Here is a 20,809-nt window from a genome sequence, read left to right on the forward strand (position 1 = left end):
TTTGGTTATAGACTTGCAATTTCGCAGAATGATAATTTCATTTCATATATATATATATATAATGAAAAAAAAAAGCAGACTCTACATGCATAAAGAGCATTGCACCATCAAATAATTACACAATTTAAGAACAATGTGCACAAATGCTGTTCGAATTCAGTTCAAGTTTCCTCTCACCAATCTGAAAATCCCACAAGCATCTCCAAACACCACACACATTTTTCACAGAACATAGACTCAAAAATCCCAAATAACTGTGGCTATTGGACACCGTTAACCCACCCTCTCTTACACTTTGTACACTGATATACACGTTCCTTGTGCTGCAAGTTTTTTCCTTCGCCGGAGGTTCCGAGCTGTAGCTGCTTCTAATTGATCGTCGCGTTGTTGCAAGCCGACGAACATTGTTGCCTTTTCAGGTGGAGTTTCCATCTTCCTCGAAACCTTCACATTCTTCCCCAAAGAATGAAGCTGATGCTAGTGCCTAAGATGCCGGCTTCCCCGTGTGTACTAATAGTTTACAGGAAATAAGTTAGCTGTTGCTTCTTCCTCGAGCCACCCTCGCCATACAGTTCATTCCACTGTTTCAGCTCGCTCATTACTGATCCCTCTGAAGCGAAACTCGCAGCAACCTGCATCGCACCACAGACATGCATAAAGATACATGCAGAACAAACGAAAAATGATAGTTTTGTGGATAGTGTACGAAAAGAAGGTGAAATTTGTTACCTGGTTCTTTGCCTGCCGCATATCTTCCATGTTTAAAGCCCTCAGGGTAATTACGTGCTCCTCTTTCTCTTCTTCTTTCGGTTCTGAAGCTTCTTCTGTGCCCTTTTCTTTTGCATCTTTCTTCTTCTTTTCCTGTAGTTCCAAGTTTTATCAAAATCGTTAAGCATTACCAGAATTGGGAAGAAAAACAATAAGAATATGCCGATGCAGAGGAAGAGTGTGAAGGTAGCGAATTACCACATCCTTTTGCCTCTCCTGTTGTATAAGCTCCCTAACTGGTCGATAAGCTGCTGTCACGCACAAGTTCTGTTTTTCCAGGATTTAGTTTCGTGAGTTCGTTAGACTGGTCACAATTTAAGGTTGGTTATTAATATTGTTAACTCGAAAACTAACCTTAAGATCGCTTCCACTGTATCCTTCTGTCATGGTTGCAAGCTCCTTAAAGTCTAGATTTTCGACCTTTTCTTTCGAAAGAAGAGTTCTCAATATCATTTCCCTGTTCTCGACTGAGGGAAGGCCAACCATGACTCTGTTCAATAGAGAAAAAGATTTCGAATTAGCAGACAGTTAAAAAGAAGGAAGACAAAATCTGAATGTAACACAATGTGGATCATTACCTCCGCTCAAATCGCCTGATGATTGCCTCATCAAGGTCAAATGGCCTGTTGGTTGCGGCGAGAACAAGAATTCTCTCCCCGGTCTTTGTCAAAAGTCCATCCCAGTGTGTCATGAACTCGTTCTTAATCTTCCTCATGGCCTCATGCTCCCCAACTCTGGTTCGCTGCCCGAGCATGCTGTCAACCTCATCCACAAAGATAATAGTCGGGGAGACCTTTGCTGCAAGTGTGAAGAGAGCTCGAACGTTCTTCTCATCTTCTCCAAACCATTTTGAGGTGATCGTGGACATCGAGACGTTGATGAAACTTGCTCCTGCTTCACTTGCTATGGCCTTTGCCAGCATTGTTTTTCCAGTGCCAGGAGGACCGAAAAGCAATATGCCTCTGCAAGGCTTCAGAAGCCCACCTTTGAAAAGGTCTGGTCTTCGAAGTGGGAGCATGACCAACTCCTGAAGTGATTCTTTGATATCATCCAATGCACCAATATCTGCAAATGTGACTCCAATCTCATTTGCAGGGATAACCTCCGGCCTTATGCGCTTCTCAAATTCATTGTCAGGTGCCACTTCCTGCACAAACACCGTGAATTTTTTATAAGACAACGAAGATCTAAACAAAATAGACACTGTGAACCATGTGGATTTTATGGATAGTATTATAGGACTTGAACTTACTACTTTTGGCGGAGGTGGATTCTCGCTGTCCTTCTTCACCTCAGGACCAGATTTCTCGGCTTCACCTTTGTTTTCCGGTGCTGCAGTTTCGGACTTCGATTCAGTCTTTGCACCGACGGCCTCTTCCCCTTCGGTTTCCTAAAATTTAAGAGAAATGATAAACCATTAAGTCATCAGAAGTTAATAGCTGGTCCATGGGCTGGTTTGGTATTGCTGTGCTTTGAAAAAAAACTGCTGTGAGAATAAGCGGATGTGCTGTGAGAATAAACGGCTGTGAAATAAATCAGCAGAGTGTTTGGTAAACTTTTTTGTAAAAGTGCTTTTGGAAAAAAAAAAAGCAGTCTGATAGTGGGTCTTTTCATTAAAGGAGCACTGTAGCTCCGTGTGCTTTTAAAAAAAGCCAGTTTTCCAAAGCTGCAAATAGCAGCTTCAGCTTTTTCCTTTGATTTCAGCTTATTCTCACAGCAGCTTCTAAAATAAGCCTCTTTTTTTTCAGTTTACCAAACACTTAAAACCCTCACAGCTTTTTTTCATAGATGTTTTTTTTTTAAGCACCTCACTCCCAAACCAGGTCATCTGCGACTCAAAACGTCAAACATCAAGAGGTTAGAAATGACAGTAGAAAGAAAAACCTTGTTGGAATCGGCATTGGTCTCCAGTTTCAGAGAATCTTTCCCGCCAGATTTTCCCTCCTGGAATATACTCAATCCATGGGACAAACTGTTCCAGATAGATAAAATCATAAAACAGTCTGTTTTGCAGTGAAATATAACCAAAGAAATTATGATACTGAGAATTTGGTATCTACCTCGTCGATGATATAACAAGCTTTCCATTTCGATATTCTGGATCCTTGTTTTGCATCAAATGATAAGATATCGCCGAAATCACAATCTCTTCTATGTAGTTGCTGACTACCATTGTGTCTGCGTGGCAGATTGAACCAAGATCATCACATTCAAGATCATTTGCCGCAAGCACCTCGGCTATGTGATTTTTGTTGTCATGATATTGGATCATCTTCATGTCTTCTTCCAGTTGAGCTTTCCAGCTGACAAGATGAGTCTCATCTTCCGGGGGACTGATCTCAATATTGTAGGGGAACAAAGCAGCAAGCTTCTCGTCGACTTCTTTGCAATCATCTTCAGCGTCTACTGTCCGGGAACCAAGTATCAACACTGACCCTGAAAGTCTCTTCAACATTTTGTTGAACAAATTGTAAAACCGCCGTGATTGGAGAAAAAGCTTCTCGACGTCCCTGAGGCATAAGATGATGGAACGAGTTTCTGACATTGAAGATAAGACCTGTACAAGAAATAATATGAATGCCTATTAGTACTTTACTAACATTTTCAAGCAATATTACCTTGTATCTAACAAAAAGAAAAGACATTACCTTGTAAAGTGAGTGCAGAAAAAGTTTCTCATCGAAACACCAGTTGTTCACGCGTTTGAGAGGAACTGAAAAAACGAAAGAATTACAGAGTGATAGTATAAATTTAAAGCAATTCTGCGCATAACTAATGTACAAATTACGTTCTTAAACAGCCAGTATTTTTCTGTAGGAACAAACCTGAACTTGGCGAAGCAGATTTGGAGCTGATGCTACTCATATCAGATGCAGAAGAACCATTTCTTTGAAGCGTTCGAGTTGGCCCTTCAGTGCCCCTGCGGGTATAAGATAGCGGTGTTTTAGAAACGACACATTTCATAAACACCGGCACATTTGATACAAGAATCAATCACCCAATACTGTACCTTGATTTGAGATCAGAAGAACTACTTTGCCGACATAATGCACCTGTAAGAAAACAATTAGTTATAAGACCAGTGAAGCGTTGACATTACCAATAGTCACTGAACTGAGGACATGTTGATCAGAGGAGCTTTAACGAAAAGATATAGCCATATTTCCTTTCGTACCTTTAGTGTCCCTGCTTGAAGGGAGCATTGAGAAGGAGCCGAGCAAATTGGACATTTGCTCCAATGTCACCTCTGAGATGGACCTTTTATGATGCTACAAAAAGAATGCAATGAATCAGAAACGAAACAAAAAAAATCCAATCGAGGTAATTCGAGCTTTTCCTTTCAATAAAACTGCAGTACATTGACTAAGATACATGAAGTGCAGAAATGCATAACATTGAGTTTAAACAAAAAAGCATCCCACCACATTTGGATCCAGGTTTCATCACTTGCTAAACTTAAGATGTACGCTAAGACTCTGGAAAAGAAAAAACACGATGAGTTCCTCAGTAAGAAGCAGAGAACGCTTACTGTTTCTCTTTTGGCACATCCGTATTTACTCTGTATCTGCAAACATGTAGAATTCAGATTTTTTAGTACTACCGTATTACGAGCCAAATCTAACTTATGTAAACATGTAAAGGTGACTGATATAGTACTGCTGTATTACAAATATTTACCCTGATCGAAAAATCAGTGATATCCAACAACAGCAACTTCGACTCAAAGTGATGCGCTAAAGCCTTGGCGAGCATTTGATGATAAAGTTCTTTGGGAAAAAAGAGATGAATTGGATTAGCTTAAGGAAAAGGTTAAGGTATGAGTATTTCAGCGGAAAATGCAAAAATCGGATAACGTTTTTAAGTAGCATACCTGCAGGTCCTGAGAGCAAAATAGCTCTACTTGCAGGGGAAAGATTCCGGGTGTGCTTGGACAAGTCGGAGTGCTTCAGATGAACATATGCAGCGCTTGTTAACAACATCCGAGTTCTCTCTCTGACATCGCCATCATCAAAACCAAAATTGTTAGATATGATCCAAAAATAAAACAGTTTAAAAACGAATCAAATATCAAATAAAAAAGGCTCAACATCCATACAAGCAAAGATTGGATTCAATAGCAATTTTGCAGAAGTACAATATCCATAGCTGAGGAAACTGATCATAAAAAATAAAATAAAATAAAAAAATCCAGAAAAATTAGGATAGCCTTTATATTAAAAGCAGATATAATCCAACTTAATTAGTTTCAACTGGAAGCAGATTTTATGCGTACAAAATTTTACCGAGAAGGAAAATAAAAAATGAAAACTTGTGCAGAATTCAGGGATTGTATTATTACAAAATTAGTAAGAAAATATGAACTTTAATAACATACAAGGAAAATTAGACATAAAAACACACCCATCTTCCATATGATCCTGCTCATAAGATTGATGTAAAAATTATGGCACTGGAGTTATAAAATCTCCAAATTTACCTTAGGTAATAAGGAAACTCCTCAAATGTAACTTTGCTGTCTCTGCCATCCACAACCTGCCTCATCAACTCCTGCTCAATCTGCTCCGCCGTCACCTCATCCGCCGAGCAATTACCATTTACCCAACTGCTCACAGCCTGCCCGGAAGTCAACCCCAGCCCCACCCCAACCCCAACCCCAACACTCAGAGCAGACAGCAGAATGTGCTTCTGTTCCATCCTTCACCAACCCTTTTGAACAAACGCCTCCTCCTTCACGGCAGAGAACGAAGGTGGCGCTTTTTCACCGGACTTTCCGGCTAGATACAGAGCAAACGAGATTGATATTCAACGAATGGGGAAGAGATTCATGAAGGGTTGGTGGGATTTCTTTTTGGACAAGCAAGGAAACTTGGAGAGAGAGATAGAGATTGAGAGAGAGAGAGAGATTTGTTGTGTGTTTCTTGGGGTGCGTATGTATGTGTTACACAACACACGTTCGAATACAACGTTTTTGCTGTGAATTACTTATGTGCTTGGGGTTCTGTTCTGCAGCTATTTATAGCATGCCTATTACAAATGGACGTTCAATGCTCGTCCAAGAAAAGAAAAACCAGATGAAAACGATGGAATTTACCGTTTGGTTCTTTTTTCACCTCTGGTACTACTGGCTGTTTTTTTTTTGACTGGTCACCTCCAATTCTTTCTGGTGCCTTTTCCCCCCTTTCTTTTCTTTTCTTTTACTTTTCAATTTTGCTTTTTCCCCTCTCCTTTTAAAAGTAATTATTTTTCTCTTTTGCTCAATTTTTATACTAATATTTATTCTTAGGAATTTTCATGTACGAGCCCTTGATGACATTATACCAGAGAAAAATATTTCGAACCCAATAGTTTAGTAGAAGAGCTCCATTGACTTTGTAATTGGAGAAGGCATCAAAGGGTTTTGCAATCTGAGAATCAATTCGAGCATGACAAGTAGATAGATAAAAGAAAATTATTCTTTAAAAATTTATAGTTATGGGAGATTTATTTCGTTCTAATTTACTTTATTGTTTATAAAACTTAATATTTTATCAAGAACAAGATATTGTTTAGAATCAATTTAATTCTTTGTTTTGTAGTCGGGGAGAAAAAATTATATGTATTGGAAGCACTTGTCACGTGGTATTGTTGGAGAATTTTATCCCACATCGGTCATATGACAAAATAAAATACAATTAATATATATATGGGAATTTTCAGCTTTAATATCATCAAGGTATTTTGTAATAAAACTCAATACCTAATAATAAGTGATTAAGTTAAAATAACATGGGTGATGTTAGTGGTAGACTATGCTGAGGTTGCAAAGTTTTCACGTCGACTGTTTGGAGTACACCGAAAAAATCTCTCGCGGATGAGTGGGATGGTGAGAATGCATCCATATTTTTACAGACAAAAACAAAACAGAAAATTTAGGGATATTTTAAGTTGTGTCAGCAGGTAGCATGCATGGGACTTGCAATTGCATCTTGCAACTGTGTAGCTGAGTTGTGATTTGGTTGGGTTCAACAACCTTTTCATTTTTAATTTTTTTTTCTGGCTTAAACAAAAACACAAAACTATGTTCTACTATTTTCTTATTTTTGGTACATGCTCAATTATTTTCTTGGGCATATACAACTGTACCTACCTTGGTGTGGCCTCAAGTTCTCAATGATATAGTTGTAATCGACACGTTTGGTTGTACATTAATGTCCATTAATAATTTCAATCAAATTTAGTAATTTGACGTACTCTTGTTCAACTGCCAAATATTAATTTTTTGAAATATTTGTTGAGATCTTGTAGTAAATGTACTTCTTTTTTTATTATATATATATATATATATATATATATGTATATAACGCCTATAATTTATGGTTTTATTTTTTCCATTTTGGTTACTTAATTAGCATATCCAGTTCGTCGTTAAATCAACAAATGATTTGGTTTGAAGAACCACTTGATACAAATCCTATTTTTAAGAATAGTACAACTTTGTAATTTATTGGTGCGGAATGCTCTTTTTTTCTTCAACGGGTTGAAATCATCAACAAGATTTGTATCAATGCCCATTCTAAATGCACTCTATCATCCAATTTGTACGTATTCGTCTCTTTGTATAAACTAATATCGTACTTGTTAAAAAAAAAAAAAGCATATCCAGTTCGTAAATCATTGACTTGCTACCATCTTAATGTGTTTGATCGAATAACTATATACATTATCTCTGTTATTTGTATATAGTATGCAGTTCAATAATTCTCCATTTGTGCTGACAATTTTTCGTGATAAATGTGGGGGATTGGTATGTGATGGTAATGACAGATTTATTTGAGGATTAAATTGATATTTTCTTTCTTTCTTTTTAATGAAATTTACTTAAAACTCTTGATTTTTTTTTAAACAAATGACATTAATTATCTACATTAAGGGGTGGAGGAGTGGGCTAAGCATCACAATGTGCTAGCCATAATAATGTGGTTCAAATTCACTTTTGTCAATAATCGAACATGAGACCTCTCACTTACAAGTGAAGAGGAATTTCACTAGATCGTAGTACTAAGTGGCTAAAACTCTTGATTTTATTTATTTAGGAAGGGTACATGGTAAGAAATTAAGGATGAGTTATAATTTGTTAGGTCTTGGGGATTAAATACTTTAGCATTTGAGCTAAAAGTAACAAAAAGTGAAGAGAAATTTCACTAGACGGCTAAAACTCTTGATTTTATTTATTTAGGAAGGGTGCATGGTAAGAAATTAAGGATGAGTTATTATTTGTTCGGTCTGGCGGATTAAATACTTCATTTGAGCAAAAAGTAAACGAAAGTTGTGTAAATAAAATTTACACAATTTAGGGTTGAGTTGCTATTTAGTATTACGGTTTAATAATATTTATTTTCATTTAATTGTAAGTGAGAGATATTATGTTTGATTCTCGTCAAAGGTGAATTTAAATCACACTATTGCTAGCCCATTAAGAGGCTTAGCTCACCTCCCCCCACCTGTTAATGTAAATAATATCGTTTATTAAAAAAAAAAATTAGGGTTGAGTTTCTTCTCACTTACAGGTATGTATGTCACCAGATGCTCCATTCCTATATTCTTCCAATTTCAGTTTTTGATAAAAGAATCATTTTGTATTATTATTGGCTTATTTCTTTCTTTTAGGATTTCTAACAAAATCCCACTGCAGGAAGAGTGTACTCAAAGCATGCAAACTACAGACTTCCTCTCCTCCCAGACCTCCTAAAAATTGCATTAAGTTTTTGGTTCATCTGCTTTTAAGTGATGGATATATAAGTGCTTTTTCGGCTTTTCTTCCATCCACTCATTTAAACTGCAATTTGAACTCACTAATTTACGGTTTTTATGTAGTCATCCACAAATCAAGAACAACGAGGACGAGGGAGAAATGGGAAGAGTGATTGACAAAGAGTCTTCCTTTTTGTTTTTCCGTTGTCCTATTGCTAATTAAGGATCCTAGCTATCATTTAATCTAGTTGTTTTAGAAACAGATTGAAGGAATTAAAATGTCCGCATTTGGTGTAGGTGATCTTGATTTAGCAAATTAGTAACAATATTTAGAAGGAAATTGTACGCCCCGTTATAACTTGGACTGACTCATCCTATAAGAATTGCTTCATAAATTATCATATGTAGATTCAAATATACCTCTTTGCAAATTATGTTTCTTTACAATTTGTAAAATTGAAATCCCCTAGAAACCGTAAATTAATGAAGCATTCAAACAAATTAGTAAGAGACACGTCCTATACAATTTAACGTTAAAATTATTTTTATTTACTCATTTCTCGAGCATGAGTAAAAAATCTATATAGGCATGTAACGTCGGTAATTGAAAAAATAGTTATTATAATCCAAGAATCATATTATTATTTATCTTGGACTCTGAATATTATTGTTTCTTATTCAATTACTTTTTGTAGGGTTTTCATTTTTATATATTTTTACTTTCGGTCACTACTTTAGAAAGCACATGACTCAAAAAGGTATTTTGCACGTTTCGTCGTTCTTTTGAAGAAATATTTTGCTTTCAATAGTATTTAAGTTGCCACTACAGAAAGTGCAAAATGACCAAAAAGAGGCGGCTGCCGCAATACAAAAGTTATACGTTTTGTTAACTTCGTATCCACACATTGTTGTTTCAAAAGGAGAAAAAAGTTACAACCCTAATCAAGCTTAATTACAATCCTAAAACGGTTTTGATAGATAATCCTTTATGAGTTTATATACAATTGAAGTATTTGGAGATATTATGGTTGCTTAATCATCAATTTTCATAGATTCCCTAACGCAAACCATATAATTGACATAACTTTTGCTAAGACAAACTTCAAAACGATAATTTTTTTTTTTTTAACAAAGGATAGATATTTTACACAGTTGTAACCAGTGTGATTTAAGTCCAGGTTTGATAAAACAGCAATAACAGTGTTCAAGAATATATGCATATAAGCTTTTGTTCATCGTCAAAATTAATATTTGAAGAGAACACAGTCAATCTTAGAACCCTCCATACAATTTCAGCCCGTCCTACTTTTCTTTGTTGTATACTTCACAACTTTATTTTCTGGTTTGTTTTTTGTGTGATGGCACTGATGTGTGAGTGGGGATCCATGTACTGTATCACTGTAGTGTAGCTAGCTTGTTAAAAATATGAAGGATTATGTTGTGGCGTCAAATTCTCCCATGTGAAGGCATGCAGGCAAAGGCGGTGACTTGTGATCGTGTGAACTAAAAACTAAAGAAAAGGATGGCTTTTAGGGTTTTTACTTTGCTTGCACATACAGATACAGTCGCCAATAAGAAGCTTCGCGGAAAGAGCAAGTGAGCAGTTAGAGCTCTTATCATCAACTTATCAATCAAGAAATGCATTATATATTAGAGCATCTTTCCTCGATGGTTTTTGGGCAAAATATATATGCTTATTTTTAATTAGGTATAACACCTCTACTCGTTATCAAGTCTCTCACTTTACTCTCTACATTTTATATTATCTCAACTTATTATTTGTACTCTTCCTTCGCATCCTCCCTTTACCCCCTATATTCTATATTGTCTTACTTTAACACTTACACTATTTCTCAATGTCCCACTTTATCCTATTGCGCCAAATAAGTTAAGAAAGTCATTAATTGTTTTGACATACATGACATGTTCGTGGAACTCATGGGTAATAGGAGGTAGGTTAAACACAAATTAGGATTTGATTTCTCCATATTAAGAGAAAAATATAAGAAGAGAAGGTTGAAATATAAAAAGAGAATGTTGAATTTCAAGATTCACAAATCAATTTCAATGTTTTTAGATCCCTTCGCGAAGATTCTTAGGGTTCTGTCACGAGAATCTCTACCTATATCACTTTCTTTTTCTTTATTTTTCTTAATCTGAAAAATCAAACTCTGGTTTGAGCACGTCTTACTAACAAAGTTAAAAAGATTAAATTGTCCATGCGACATTAGCACAATTAACATCTCTTTTTAACTTATTTGATAACGTAGGATAAAGTGAAACATTGAGGAAGAATGCATGTGTTAAAGTGAGACAATATAGAGTGTAAGAGGTAAAGTGAGAAAAGAAGAAAAGAATGAAGGTGATAAAACGAGTCAAAATATAATGTAGAAACTAAAGTAAGATTTGACGAATAATACATGTGTCATAGCTAAAAATAAACAAAATGTATATACTCTATATATAATATATGAGACAGATGATCTGAAATTACAAGACTAGTCACAGAGATTCCTTTGAGCATCCATCGTATCTTCTTGGTCCTTGAGGGCTTTTACACCTCAGCTGCACATGCTTTGGTTCACAAATCTTTTGTCCACATTTCCATTGGTGGGTTACACGCAATGCCACTTTAGCTTTTAACTACTTTTTGCTCAAGTACTCACTTGGTCACACACCACAGGTCCACAGTCCACGCCCCAAAAAGCTTCTTTCATTATAAATTAGGGTTTTGGCAAAGAATTAAGAGAAAAACAGCAATATAAAAGGAAAATTAGCACAGACCAAAAAAATATATATACAATTAGCAGTTGTGGTGGTCATGGTCGGGTCAACACACATTCTTTTGTTCTTCTTTCTTTATTATTCAACAGGTTAATTAATTGGCTTTTTCTCCATTTTTTTTTTTATGAATTATCAACTTTCCCTCCCATGATATGGCAAATTGCATAGAGAAGTTCATCAACTAGTCATGATTGTGCGAGGATAATTTTCAACCATGCATATAATTCTTCAAACTCCTTTACCTTTATTACAAACGGATGTGATTGTTGTTCTCACTAAGAGACAGCATATAGGTAGTCCAAAATATTTGTTGGCCATATAAACATTATTTGGCCCCAAACGGAAATATATCCAACTGATTTTATCTAGAATTTGACTCAAAACTAAAACAAGCTATGGTAATTAAAGGCTCAATTCTAATATTGCTATTGACAGTTTGTTAAGTAAGACGTTAATCAGTTTGTCTAATTACTTAGAGACTACGTCTTTTAGCAGAGATGTATATACAAGTCTTCTCAGTTCTGTTGTACAAATCATTCTAAAATCAATGCCTTTTTTAGAGGAGATGTTATGATTCACCAAACCTTTTTGTTTTTCCTATTCCATGCATGTTGGTTGTGCGTATATAGTCTTTCAAATAATTTTATTTGCCGAGATCTCGATCATAAATTTCAGAAAGCGTAAAAAATTAAAAAAAAATAAAATTATGCATCCACAATTTTTCACTTTAGAAAAAAGCAGTCAAAGTGTACTCCCTTGTTTTCCTTGTTGATGAAAAAGCAAAGTGTACTCCTTTCTTTATCTTGTTGATGTTTTGTTGCATGTCGCCTTTCCAATCAGCTAAGTAACTATTCTGCTACCCAACCAAAAATCAAATAAAAAACTTATAATACTAATGAAAACTTCACTCTAGTTAAAGGGCCTTTTTGACTCAATAATAAATAATATATACACACACATATTATTTCCATTTAGAGACCTGGATTTCACTGTTATAATCTACGTATTTGTATTATTGAGATTTTAGATTATTTTTCGAGAATTTATTTTAAATTGTTTGAATTTAGATCTTAATTAGATTAGTTACGAAGTTGAAGTTTGGAAATTAATTATTTAAAATTCGTAGACCGTTTGAGGTCACAAATTACATTTTCGAATAGAGATCGACCTCATGAACGCGTAGGCGAAAACCGTTCGTGAAATGGAGTTATAATGAGGAAATTAGAGACGTTTTAGTTGTTGGGAAATAAATATAGAAATGTTTAGAAGCTGCCAAGTGGCAGCAAGGGAGAGGGGAGAAAGGAGAGAGTGCGGGAGAGAAAAGGGGGGGGGGGGGTACAGCCCAATCAGAAAAAAAAGGAAAGAAAGAAAAGGAAAGGAGAGGAAGGGGAAATGGGGAGAAAAGAAAAAAAAAAGGAAACCGGGTTTCCCTTAACCTGTGACTCGACCCGGTGGATTCTCCCATCTCCGGCCACCTTGGACGACTAGGTTAGTGTCAAAATGACCCTTACCACGAGGCCAACCGATCCCTCTTCCGTTTTCTTGTGAGAATTGGGTGGAAATTTGGTGAATTTTGGGTGAAACCGTACAAAAGGGGGCGCATTGGTTGGGTTCCATTTTGCCACGATTTGAAACTACCTCCTCCAATTACCACCACCAATAGACTCCCCTCAATCCCAGGAACAAATCCCAAGCAGTGGTGGAGGCATCGGAGCTCGTATGGAAGCCGAATCGAAACACAACCTTCTCTAGGGTTCCGGCGGGTTCATGGAGAATTGAGGCTTTTTCAGGACAAATTTGCCTTAGCCACATGTATGAAATTTACTCCCCTCATTGAGATCTTCATTTCTGTAAATTTTGGTAATTTTTAAAAATAATTGATTTTTTCCGGCAAGTCGGGGCCACAGACCGCCACCCGCGGCGGCGGCCTGGCCAGTGGGCCGACAATAGATGCCTTGATTTCATAATTGATATCCGTATGACGTAATTTGATTGTTTGGACTTAGTTTCATTACGATACCTTACTTGGTCAAAATATGAATAAACGATCCGACTGTTGGATCATCACCCAATCTTAATGCATGATAGAACATAATATTTGTGTATCATAGAAACTGACGAATTGGGAATCCGAAGTATGGATCTTCCGTAATTGGATTTCTAAGTTTGTAAAATTAAATGTCGGCCGCCACTTGAATTTGAAATTGGTGGATATCTGACCGTCGGATCGTAATGAAATTTTAGTATGTGGTTCTACAAACATAATGTGGACTTTGGGAAGTTACAGATCAAGAATCTAATTGGCGGATCTTCCGGTTTAGATTTCTAGGGTTGTGGACCCTACTCTCGACCATGATCGATGGTTGACTTTTTAGTCAACTAGCTTGAGTTCTTCTAGCGTGCTATTGATCTTAGAGTGTGGTTGAGATGTTATGGAGCTTGATGGGCTCATCGTGATGACGTGTGTCCTTGATTGACGTGCACCTCGATTTACGTATTAATGACATTATATTGTTATATGCTTGTTTATTTTATGTGATTTGACGTGTGTATTGAAATGTTCTTCAAATTGAGGGCTAGTAGGAGACCATGACCCTACTTGGTTAATCCGCGATGAGGGGTCACTAGTAGTCTCGCTTGGTTAATCCGCAATAGGGGACCATATTATTTATCGATCGTGCTTGGTTAATCCGCGATAGGCGATCCTTATGGCTATACATACTTAGGAGTGATCATGTTTGGTTAATCTGCGATGGGTGATCACTATCTAACAGTTCCGTAGGTGTGACTCTGCTTGGTTAATCTGCGATAAGGGGTCACTACCTACTTAGTTATCTTGGTTCTGCTTGGTTAATCCGCGATAGGGGACCATATTTTCTATGGATCATGCTTGGTTAATCTGCGATAGGCGATCCTTATATCTTGGTATGGCCATACACACACTTAGAGGTGATCACTACCTAGAGCTATATGATATAGTCCTGCTTGGTATATCCGTGATGAGGGACTGTTAGGGGTGATCATATATGCTTGGTATATCCGCAATGGGTAATCACTACCTAGAGCTAGGATGTGGTATGCTTGGTATATCCGCGATGGGGGACCATATGTATTCATGGGTGATCATGCTTGGTGTATCTGCAATGGGTGATCATTGCCTGCACGACGAGATTATGCTTATGGTTCTGCTTGGTATATCCGCGATAGGGGACCATACGCATTCTAGAGGTGATGATAATTAGTTGTATTTGGTATATTTGATAGGCGATCATATTCAGTTTGGTTCCATTGAGTGGTTCGGAACTCGAGGTTGTTGCATTTCGTAAAGTGGTCTGAAATCCCATTATTTGGAGAAGTAAGCTTGGCCTAACTGTGTCACTCTAGCCTTAGTTTTATATATATTTGTGTCAATGGTTTCGAGAATCTTGTGAATTGAGTTAGAAAAAATGTTGAACGTCTGGGTGACTCCTTCGGGATTTTCTACGATTCAATTATGATTTAATAAAGTATGAATTTAGAAGATATGGAAATGATTGTTAGTATTTTGATCAAATTAGTTAATTAATGTGGCTAGAGAATAGTTTGTGCTTCGTCAATTCTTTAATATGATATATGTTGTGAATTGCGATATCATGTTGAGACATAATGATTTATTTGTTGGATGGAAGAGAAATCGTGATTCTTCATGGGGGTTTGCTATGTAGCCCTGAGTCCAGAAATTTTATGTTGGTCAGGTTCTAATAAATGATTAAGGAATGCTATGCTTTTCTATTTGAACTTAGTGTGATACATGCTTGATTTTGTGAGTGACGAACTACGAATGGCTTGATTCCAAATGAGGGTACGTAGGCAGTCTAACGATAATGTTAGATGCAGCCATAAAGCTTACGAAAAATTATTATGAAATTTGGACCTTGAGTGGTCTTATTTCATGTCCTGGAGGCGGGGTATATTGGATGTTTGAGTATGTAGTGACGTTCGTGGCAATCCTGGGCGTAGGTCGAGATCGGGGCGTGACAAGAGAAGTCTTGGATCTTTATACATGTGGATGTTAATGGGATCTTCCACCAACATTAGCCAATGGAATTGCAGATCCGTTAGCTGCTGTGTGTGCCAATAATGAAACCATTACCTCTGCCCTTTGATATTGGTTTGCACCCGGAGGATGTGAAGAAATAACTCATTGTAAAAGTTGATAAGTTATTATGTTACAAAAGAGTTAATTTGTTAACTCACGTAGTGAATCGTTAAATGCCACAAACAGTGAGGGATGTCGAGAGAGTGAATCCTAAATTGGGAATTAAGGGACCTTACATGTCCTTATAAAAAGTTGTACCACTCCTCTTATTTGCCAATTAATTTTGGGGTAAAACTACAACTCCCTTCACTATCATTCTAGCTAAACAAATTCTGTGTTACCATAGAAATTTATAGCGATGAATTAAAAATGATAAGATTTCTTTTCTTGAGGCCCAAGTTTGCCTTTGGGTTGGTAAAGCTAAAGCAATATACAATGATGTTGATGTAGGACTTGATGCCAGCACATGGTTGGTTTAGTGTATAAGACAATGACTTTTAGAGAGAGAGAGAGAGAGAGTTATGAAGATTTGACATGTTCTCAAGTTCATAATATAAAGCATGATTAATCAAAACAATTCATAATATAAAACATGATTAATCAAAACGATGTAATATGACCTCCATATGAAAGAGTTTCATACTAGAGAAAGCACTACGCATAATTAGATCTAATCAAACATGCATTAATAAGGTGGGTGTTATGCATGTGAGTGGAGAAGGCACACAAAAACCGACCCACACAGGCTGTAAGACCTAATAAATCTTAATTAAACAAATAACAAAAAAATTGTAGACCAATAGTTTGCCCAGGTTGGCCCAGCCAGGAGATGCCGACTGTTTTTTTGTTGTTGTTTCTGGTGCCAAGTGACACATCCACACAGAAAGATGGAACTTAAGACCTAAGCATTTCTAAAATTAAGGTAGGCAAACAACAATATGACAACTATCTCACTTTTGAAAAAACCCTAAAAGTAAAACCCTAAAAGGTGCAGGCAAAGCCCTAAGAATTCAAATCCATATATATTTCATCAAGCTTAACTATCAATTTTTATTTCTTATTTTAAATATAAAATTCTATTCTTTTAGCCATCTTCCTGTGTGCTCGCGTGCGTCTGTGCATGTTTATGTGCTAGAATGTAGACCCGCCATTTTCAGGGCCACACCCTAAAAGCAAAGGGGAGAAGTAAACCCATGCAGTAAAGCCATCGTTATCAGGTTATGTTAGGACAATATGCTTTCCTATTTCCATGCCAAGTTGCAGTTGTAGCTTTCAACTAAGAGAAACAACTTTCGTGAATTTTCAACCCTTTCCCACTGCTTCGATCTATCGTTTTCCTTACTGTATGAAGTTTGATGGTCTTTCTCTTTCGTAAACAAGGAGAAAACGACCATCAAACACTATTGGCTCTCAAGATAAAGAGCGAGACTAAACAAACAAGTGCCGCCGAGGTTCCCCAAAAAAAAAAAAAAAAAAAATTGTGGATCAACACTTTTTATTCTGAGAGCCCTTTAAAAAGTGGCAAATACATATATAGAAATTTAAAAGCAAAAAGTCCAAAATGAGCTAAGAAGTAAACCTTGTTAGGGCTTATAAAGAGTTAAATTACTATTATATTGTCAATTATCTTATAAACACATGCAAGGTTTGACAAATTTTCGATACGAAACATACCTTCATATCTTGAGATGATAACTAATTTATTTATTTATATTATATTATTTGTTTGGGACTGTGTCTACCACTTCCTTGATCGTAGCTAGGTACCTGTTGGACGCAAAATCACTGAAAATCGTGTCACATTCTCAATTGTATCTTGCATGATCGACTCTAAATCCCTGTTTTTAATTAGGTCATCGAAATGCATTAATGAATTAGTGGTAACAAAGATTGATGTGACAACATTTTGGTTGATGCTTTATACATGTAGGGCTTAGTGGTTTACATATATATATTAATTGGGCATGGTATATATAACTGATAAATTGCCTCGGATATATGTTTCATTGGCTTCTTATAGTGCTGACTAGCTAGTGCTTGGTGGGGAAGAAATCATTTGTTTAGGAAAAGAAATATAAAGATGCAATTTGACCACTAAACTTATGCCAAGTGCAGCAGTCCAGTACTAGTCCCACAAATTAAAAGATTCACAAGAAATTCCCACTCTTGTGCCTCCGATTCCGGTAGCTTAACAAATGTCCAGGAAGCCTTGGTTCCAAAAAAGTAGGGCCAAATTAAACCGTTTGATTGTTCATAAAATAGTTGTAAAATAAAGAATCTTGGTTAGGGTTTTATTCTCAAGAACAAAGGTGCTTGGAAACGAACCATAATCCTTTTTTTTCGCCCGCGGGGGGGGGGGGAGAGAGAGAGAGAGAGAGAGAGAGGAGGGGGAGGTCGATCTTTCTATTGCAATGAGCAAAAAACTGGGGGAAAATAAGGTCAAGTCTTGGGGTAGGCCTGGACCAAAACCGAGGATTAACTGGATTTTAATTAGATTGCGCAATCTTTTATACAGTTTATGCTGGCCCAATATGTAATTAAAGAAAATATTGATTAAACATGACCAACAAAAGGACAAAAAAGAAGAAGATCCTGGCAATATTCTTGAGATTCTGTCACGTTAGAATACCACGCCACTAATCAGATCATCTTTAATCTTGTTTAATCAATAAAACATAATGTCGTTAGCCCCCATACCCAAAAGGAAAATGGCAACATGTCGAATGGCCTACTATAAAAGTGGCAATTGTTGGCTTCCCTCTCCAGTAGCTTCTACCCCATTGTACTAACATTGGAAAGAACTTGATGGGCATTGTTAGGGTAGGAGAATCCGGTTATGATTTTATTTGACTAGGTTTTGTAATTCTTATGGATTTTATATTCTTTGAGCCCCAAGTTATAGACTTGTATATATATGTACCTTGTGATATCAATACAATATAATGCATTTCTAAGATATTTACATGGTACCAAAGCATGAAGATTTCCTACGATGCTCTCCACCAGACGAAGAAGTTCTGTCATGACACACATAAGTATACACTTACCGGATGATTCACAAGATTATGCCCTCTAGACGAAGCTTGTACCCTTCTAATTTTTAGCTAGGGAAAGCACGAAAGAGTAAACTTTTACTTCTATGTTTGTGGGGATGGGAAGGCCAAGTGAGTTGAGAGCATTGGAGCAAAAGCAAAAATGTTACGTATAGACCATGGGGTAATCGGTAACGTTTCAATTATTTTCTTTTTCTATTTTTTTAGAAACTTGGACGGAACAAGGAAAACAAATGCAACTATAAACAAAACAATAAAAAAATAACCTTCTTCATTTCCTCCGGAGATGAATATTGCTTGCAAGTGTGTTCAAAGGCTCCCATACGAAGAACATATTCGGTACTCAAGGAAATAGAGTTCACCCAAGTACCATGGCCCTGAACCATATATCAAAATGTGTAAAACTAATTTCAAGATTGGAAAAGAAAATTTTAAAATGTCAATGCATTATGGAAAGATTAACATTCAATTGTTGTGAGTCGTGACCATTGAATTTTTTGAAGAGTTGAGATTAGAAGCTTAGGTAAGATTAGGGAGCGATTGACTGCGATAGAAGCCAAACATAGTACTTTTTTTTTTTAGGTAAAGTACAAAAAACTACCTTAATTATTGGTTTCACGACACTTTCATACCTTATCTTTTAAAATTAACAATGTCATACCTCATCTTTAGAATTTGTGCCAATGTCATACCTTCGTCAGTTTTTCTGTTAATTTTTCTGTTAAGTGTTGACGTGGCTACATGCAGGATCCACTCACTAATAATTAAATATATTTTTAATAATTAAAAATTAAACAAAATAATTTTTTTAAACTCTCTCTCCTCTCTCTCTTCCCATTTTTAATAGAAAGTCGTCCTCCCCCTCTCTCTCTTCCCCATCTTCTTGCAGGAGGCAGATTGTCTGCCCTCCTTTTACCATGCCCTTCCCATCCCCTCTTATTTGTGCGGTTATGGTTAAGCCACGTCAACATGTCTTATTATCTCTATAAAAAAATCAATATAAAATGTTGATGTGGCTTAACCGTGACCGCACAATGTAGAAGGAGATGGTAATGGGATGGCAGACAATCTGCCTCCCTTCCTGCAACCTAGAAAGAAGAAGGAGGAGGAAGAAGAAGAAGGAAAAAAAAAAAAACCCAACCTAGTTCGTCCCCTTCCCCCCCCCCCCCAACAAACCCAGAAAGAAGAAGAAGGAGGAACCACAAACCCAACCCCTGCAACCTAGAAAGAAGAAGGAGGAGGAAGAAGAAGAAAAGAAAAAAAAAACCCCAACTAGGCCCCCCCCCCCCCACCCAACCTGCAGAAGAAGAAGAAGAAGAAGAAGAAAAGAGAGAAGGGAAAAAAAAAAACAAAAAAGGACACCCAGTTTGTCCATCTCGCCCCCCCCCCCCCCCCGATACCCACCCTCTTCCCTTTCACCTCAACGAGATCTGGGGTTTTTTTTTTTTTAAGTTGCAGGTAATGGGTGCGAGGTTGGGTGCAGAGGGTGGGTGGGATGGTGGGGAGGTTGGGTGCGGAGAGTGGGTGCGGGGAGAAGAGGGGGTGGGGAGCGGGGAAGACAAATTGGTTTTTTTTTTTTTTTTTTTTCTCTTCTTTTTCTGGGTTGAAGTTGCAGGAAGGGGGAAGAAGAAAAAGATGGGGAGAAGAGAGAGAAGGGGAGGAAGGGGCCGAACTGATTGTTGATTTTTATTTTTTATTTTTAACTTTTCTTTATTATTTTAATATTTAAAAAATATTAAATGATTTTTTTAGTTTTTAATAATTTTTTAATAGAAAATGGGCCCCGGATCAAGCCACATCAGCATTTAACTGAGAAATTCACGCCAAGCTAACGGAAGGTATAACATTGGCACAAATTCATAAGATGAGATATGACATTGTCAATTTTAAAAGATGAGGTATGACATTGTCAATTTTAAAAGATGAGGTATGACAGTGTCGTGACACCAATAGTTGAGGTAGTTTTTTGTACTTAACCCTTTTTTTTATATGGATCAGTTAATGGTTTTACCACTGCAGTCCACTCTTCCGGAGGTCGGGAAGAGTCACAGAGGTATTTCAGCCTCTTCTGACCATATTTGGAGGCTAAAATGTGAACTTGTAGCAACATTTATGATCCGAACTGAGCATGAAAATTTCACATAGGACTCCGGTATAAGTTCTAGGAGCTCTTATTTTTAGCTAGGCTAAGCATAAAGATTCACAAATTCACATAGCACTCTGGTATGAGTTCTATGTTCGCAAAATTGACCCAAAATAAATGCCGATGTTGAATTGGGCCAATTGAGTTGGGAACAATAATATTGAATCAGGCCGAATTAGTTGAGAGCACCAATCCAAAAGCAAAAATGCCAAGTTGAGATCACTAGCTAGTACCAGTCTTAGTGGCATTTTC

The 20,809-nt window shown here is 36.8% G+C and overlaps 1 protein-coding gene across 1 annotated transcript; it reads right to left on the reverse strand.

The window, feature by feature from the left end:
- Positions 1-19: 19 nt before the first annotated feature.
- Positions 20-5,764, reverse strand: LOC126616932 (uncharacterized). Its single transcript, XM_050285051.1, has 16 exons — positions 5,246-5,764; positions 4,640-4,761; positions 4,447-4,535; positions 4,298-4,333; positions 3,944-4,037; positions 3,779-3,821; positions 3,594-3,688; positions 3,417-3,481; positions 2,829-3,325; positions 2,653-2,740; positions 2,021-2,158; positions 1,347-1,915; positions 1,123-1,258; positions 967-1,035; positions 730-861; positions 20-632 (listed from the first exon to the last, which is right to left on the reverse strand). Exons 1-16 carry the CDS (start codon positions 5,461-5,463, stop codon positions 519-521), a joined length of 2,505 nt encoding a protein of 834 aa, XP_050141008.1. The 5' UTR covers positions 5,464-5,764; the 3' UTR covers positions 20-518.
- Positions 5,765-20,809: the final 15,045 nt, after the last annotated feature.

Source organism: Malus sylvestris, chromosome 1 (assembly GCF_916048215.2).
Source record: "Malus sylvestris chromosome 1, drMalSylv7.2, whole genome shotgun sequence".
Lineage (NCBI taxonomy): Eukaryota > Viridiplantae > Streptophyta > Magnoliopsida > Rosales > Rosaceae > Malus > Malus sylvestris.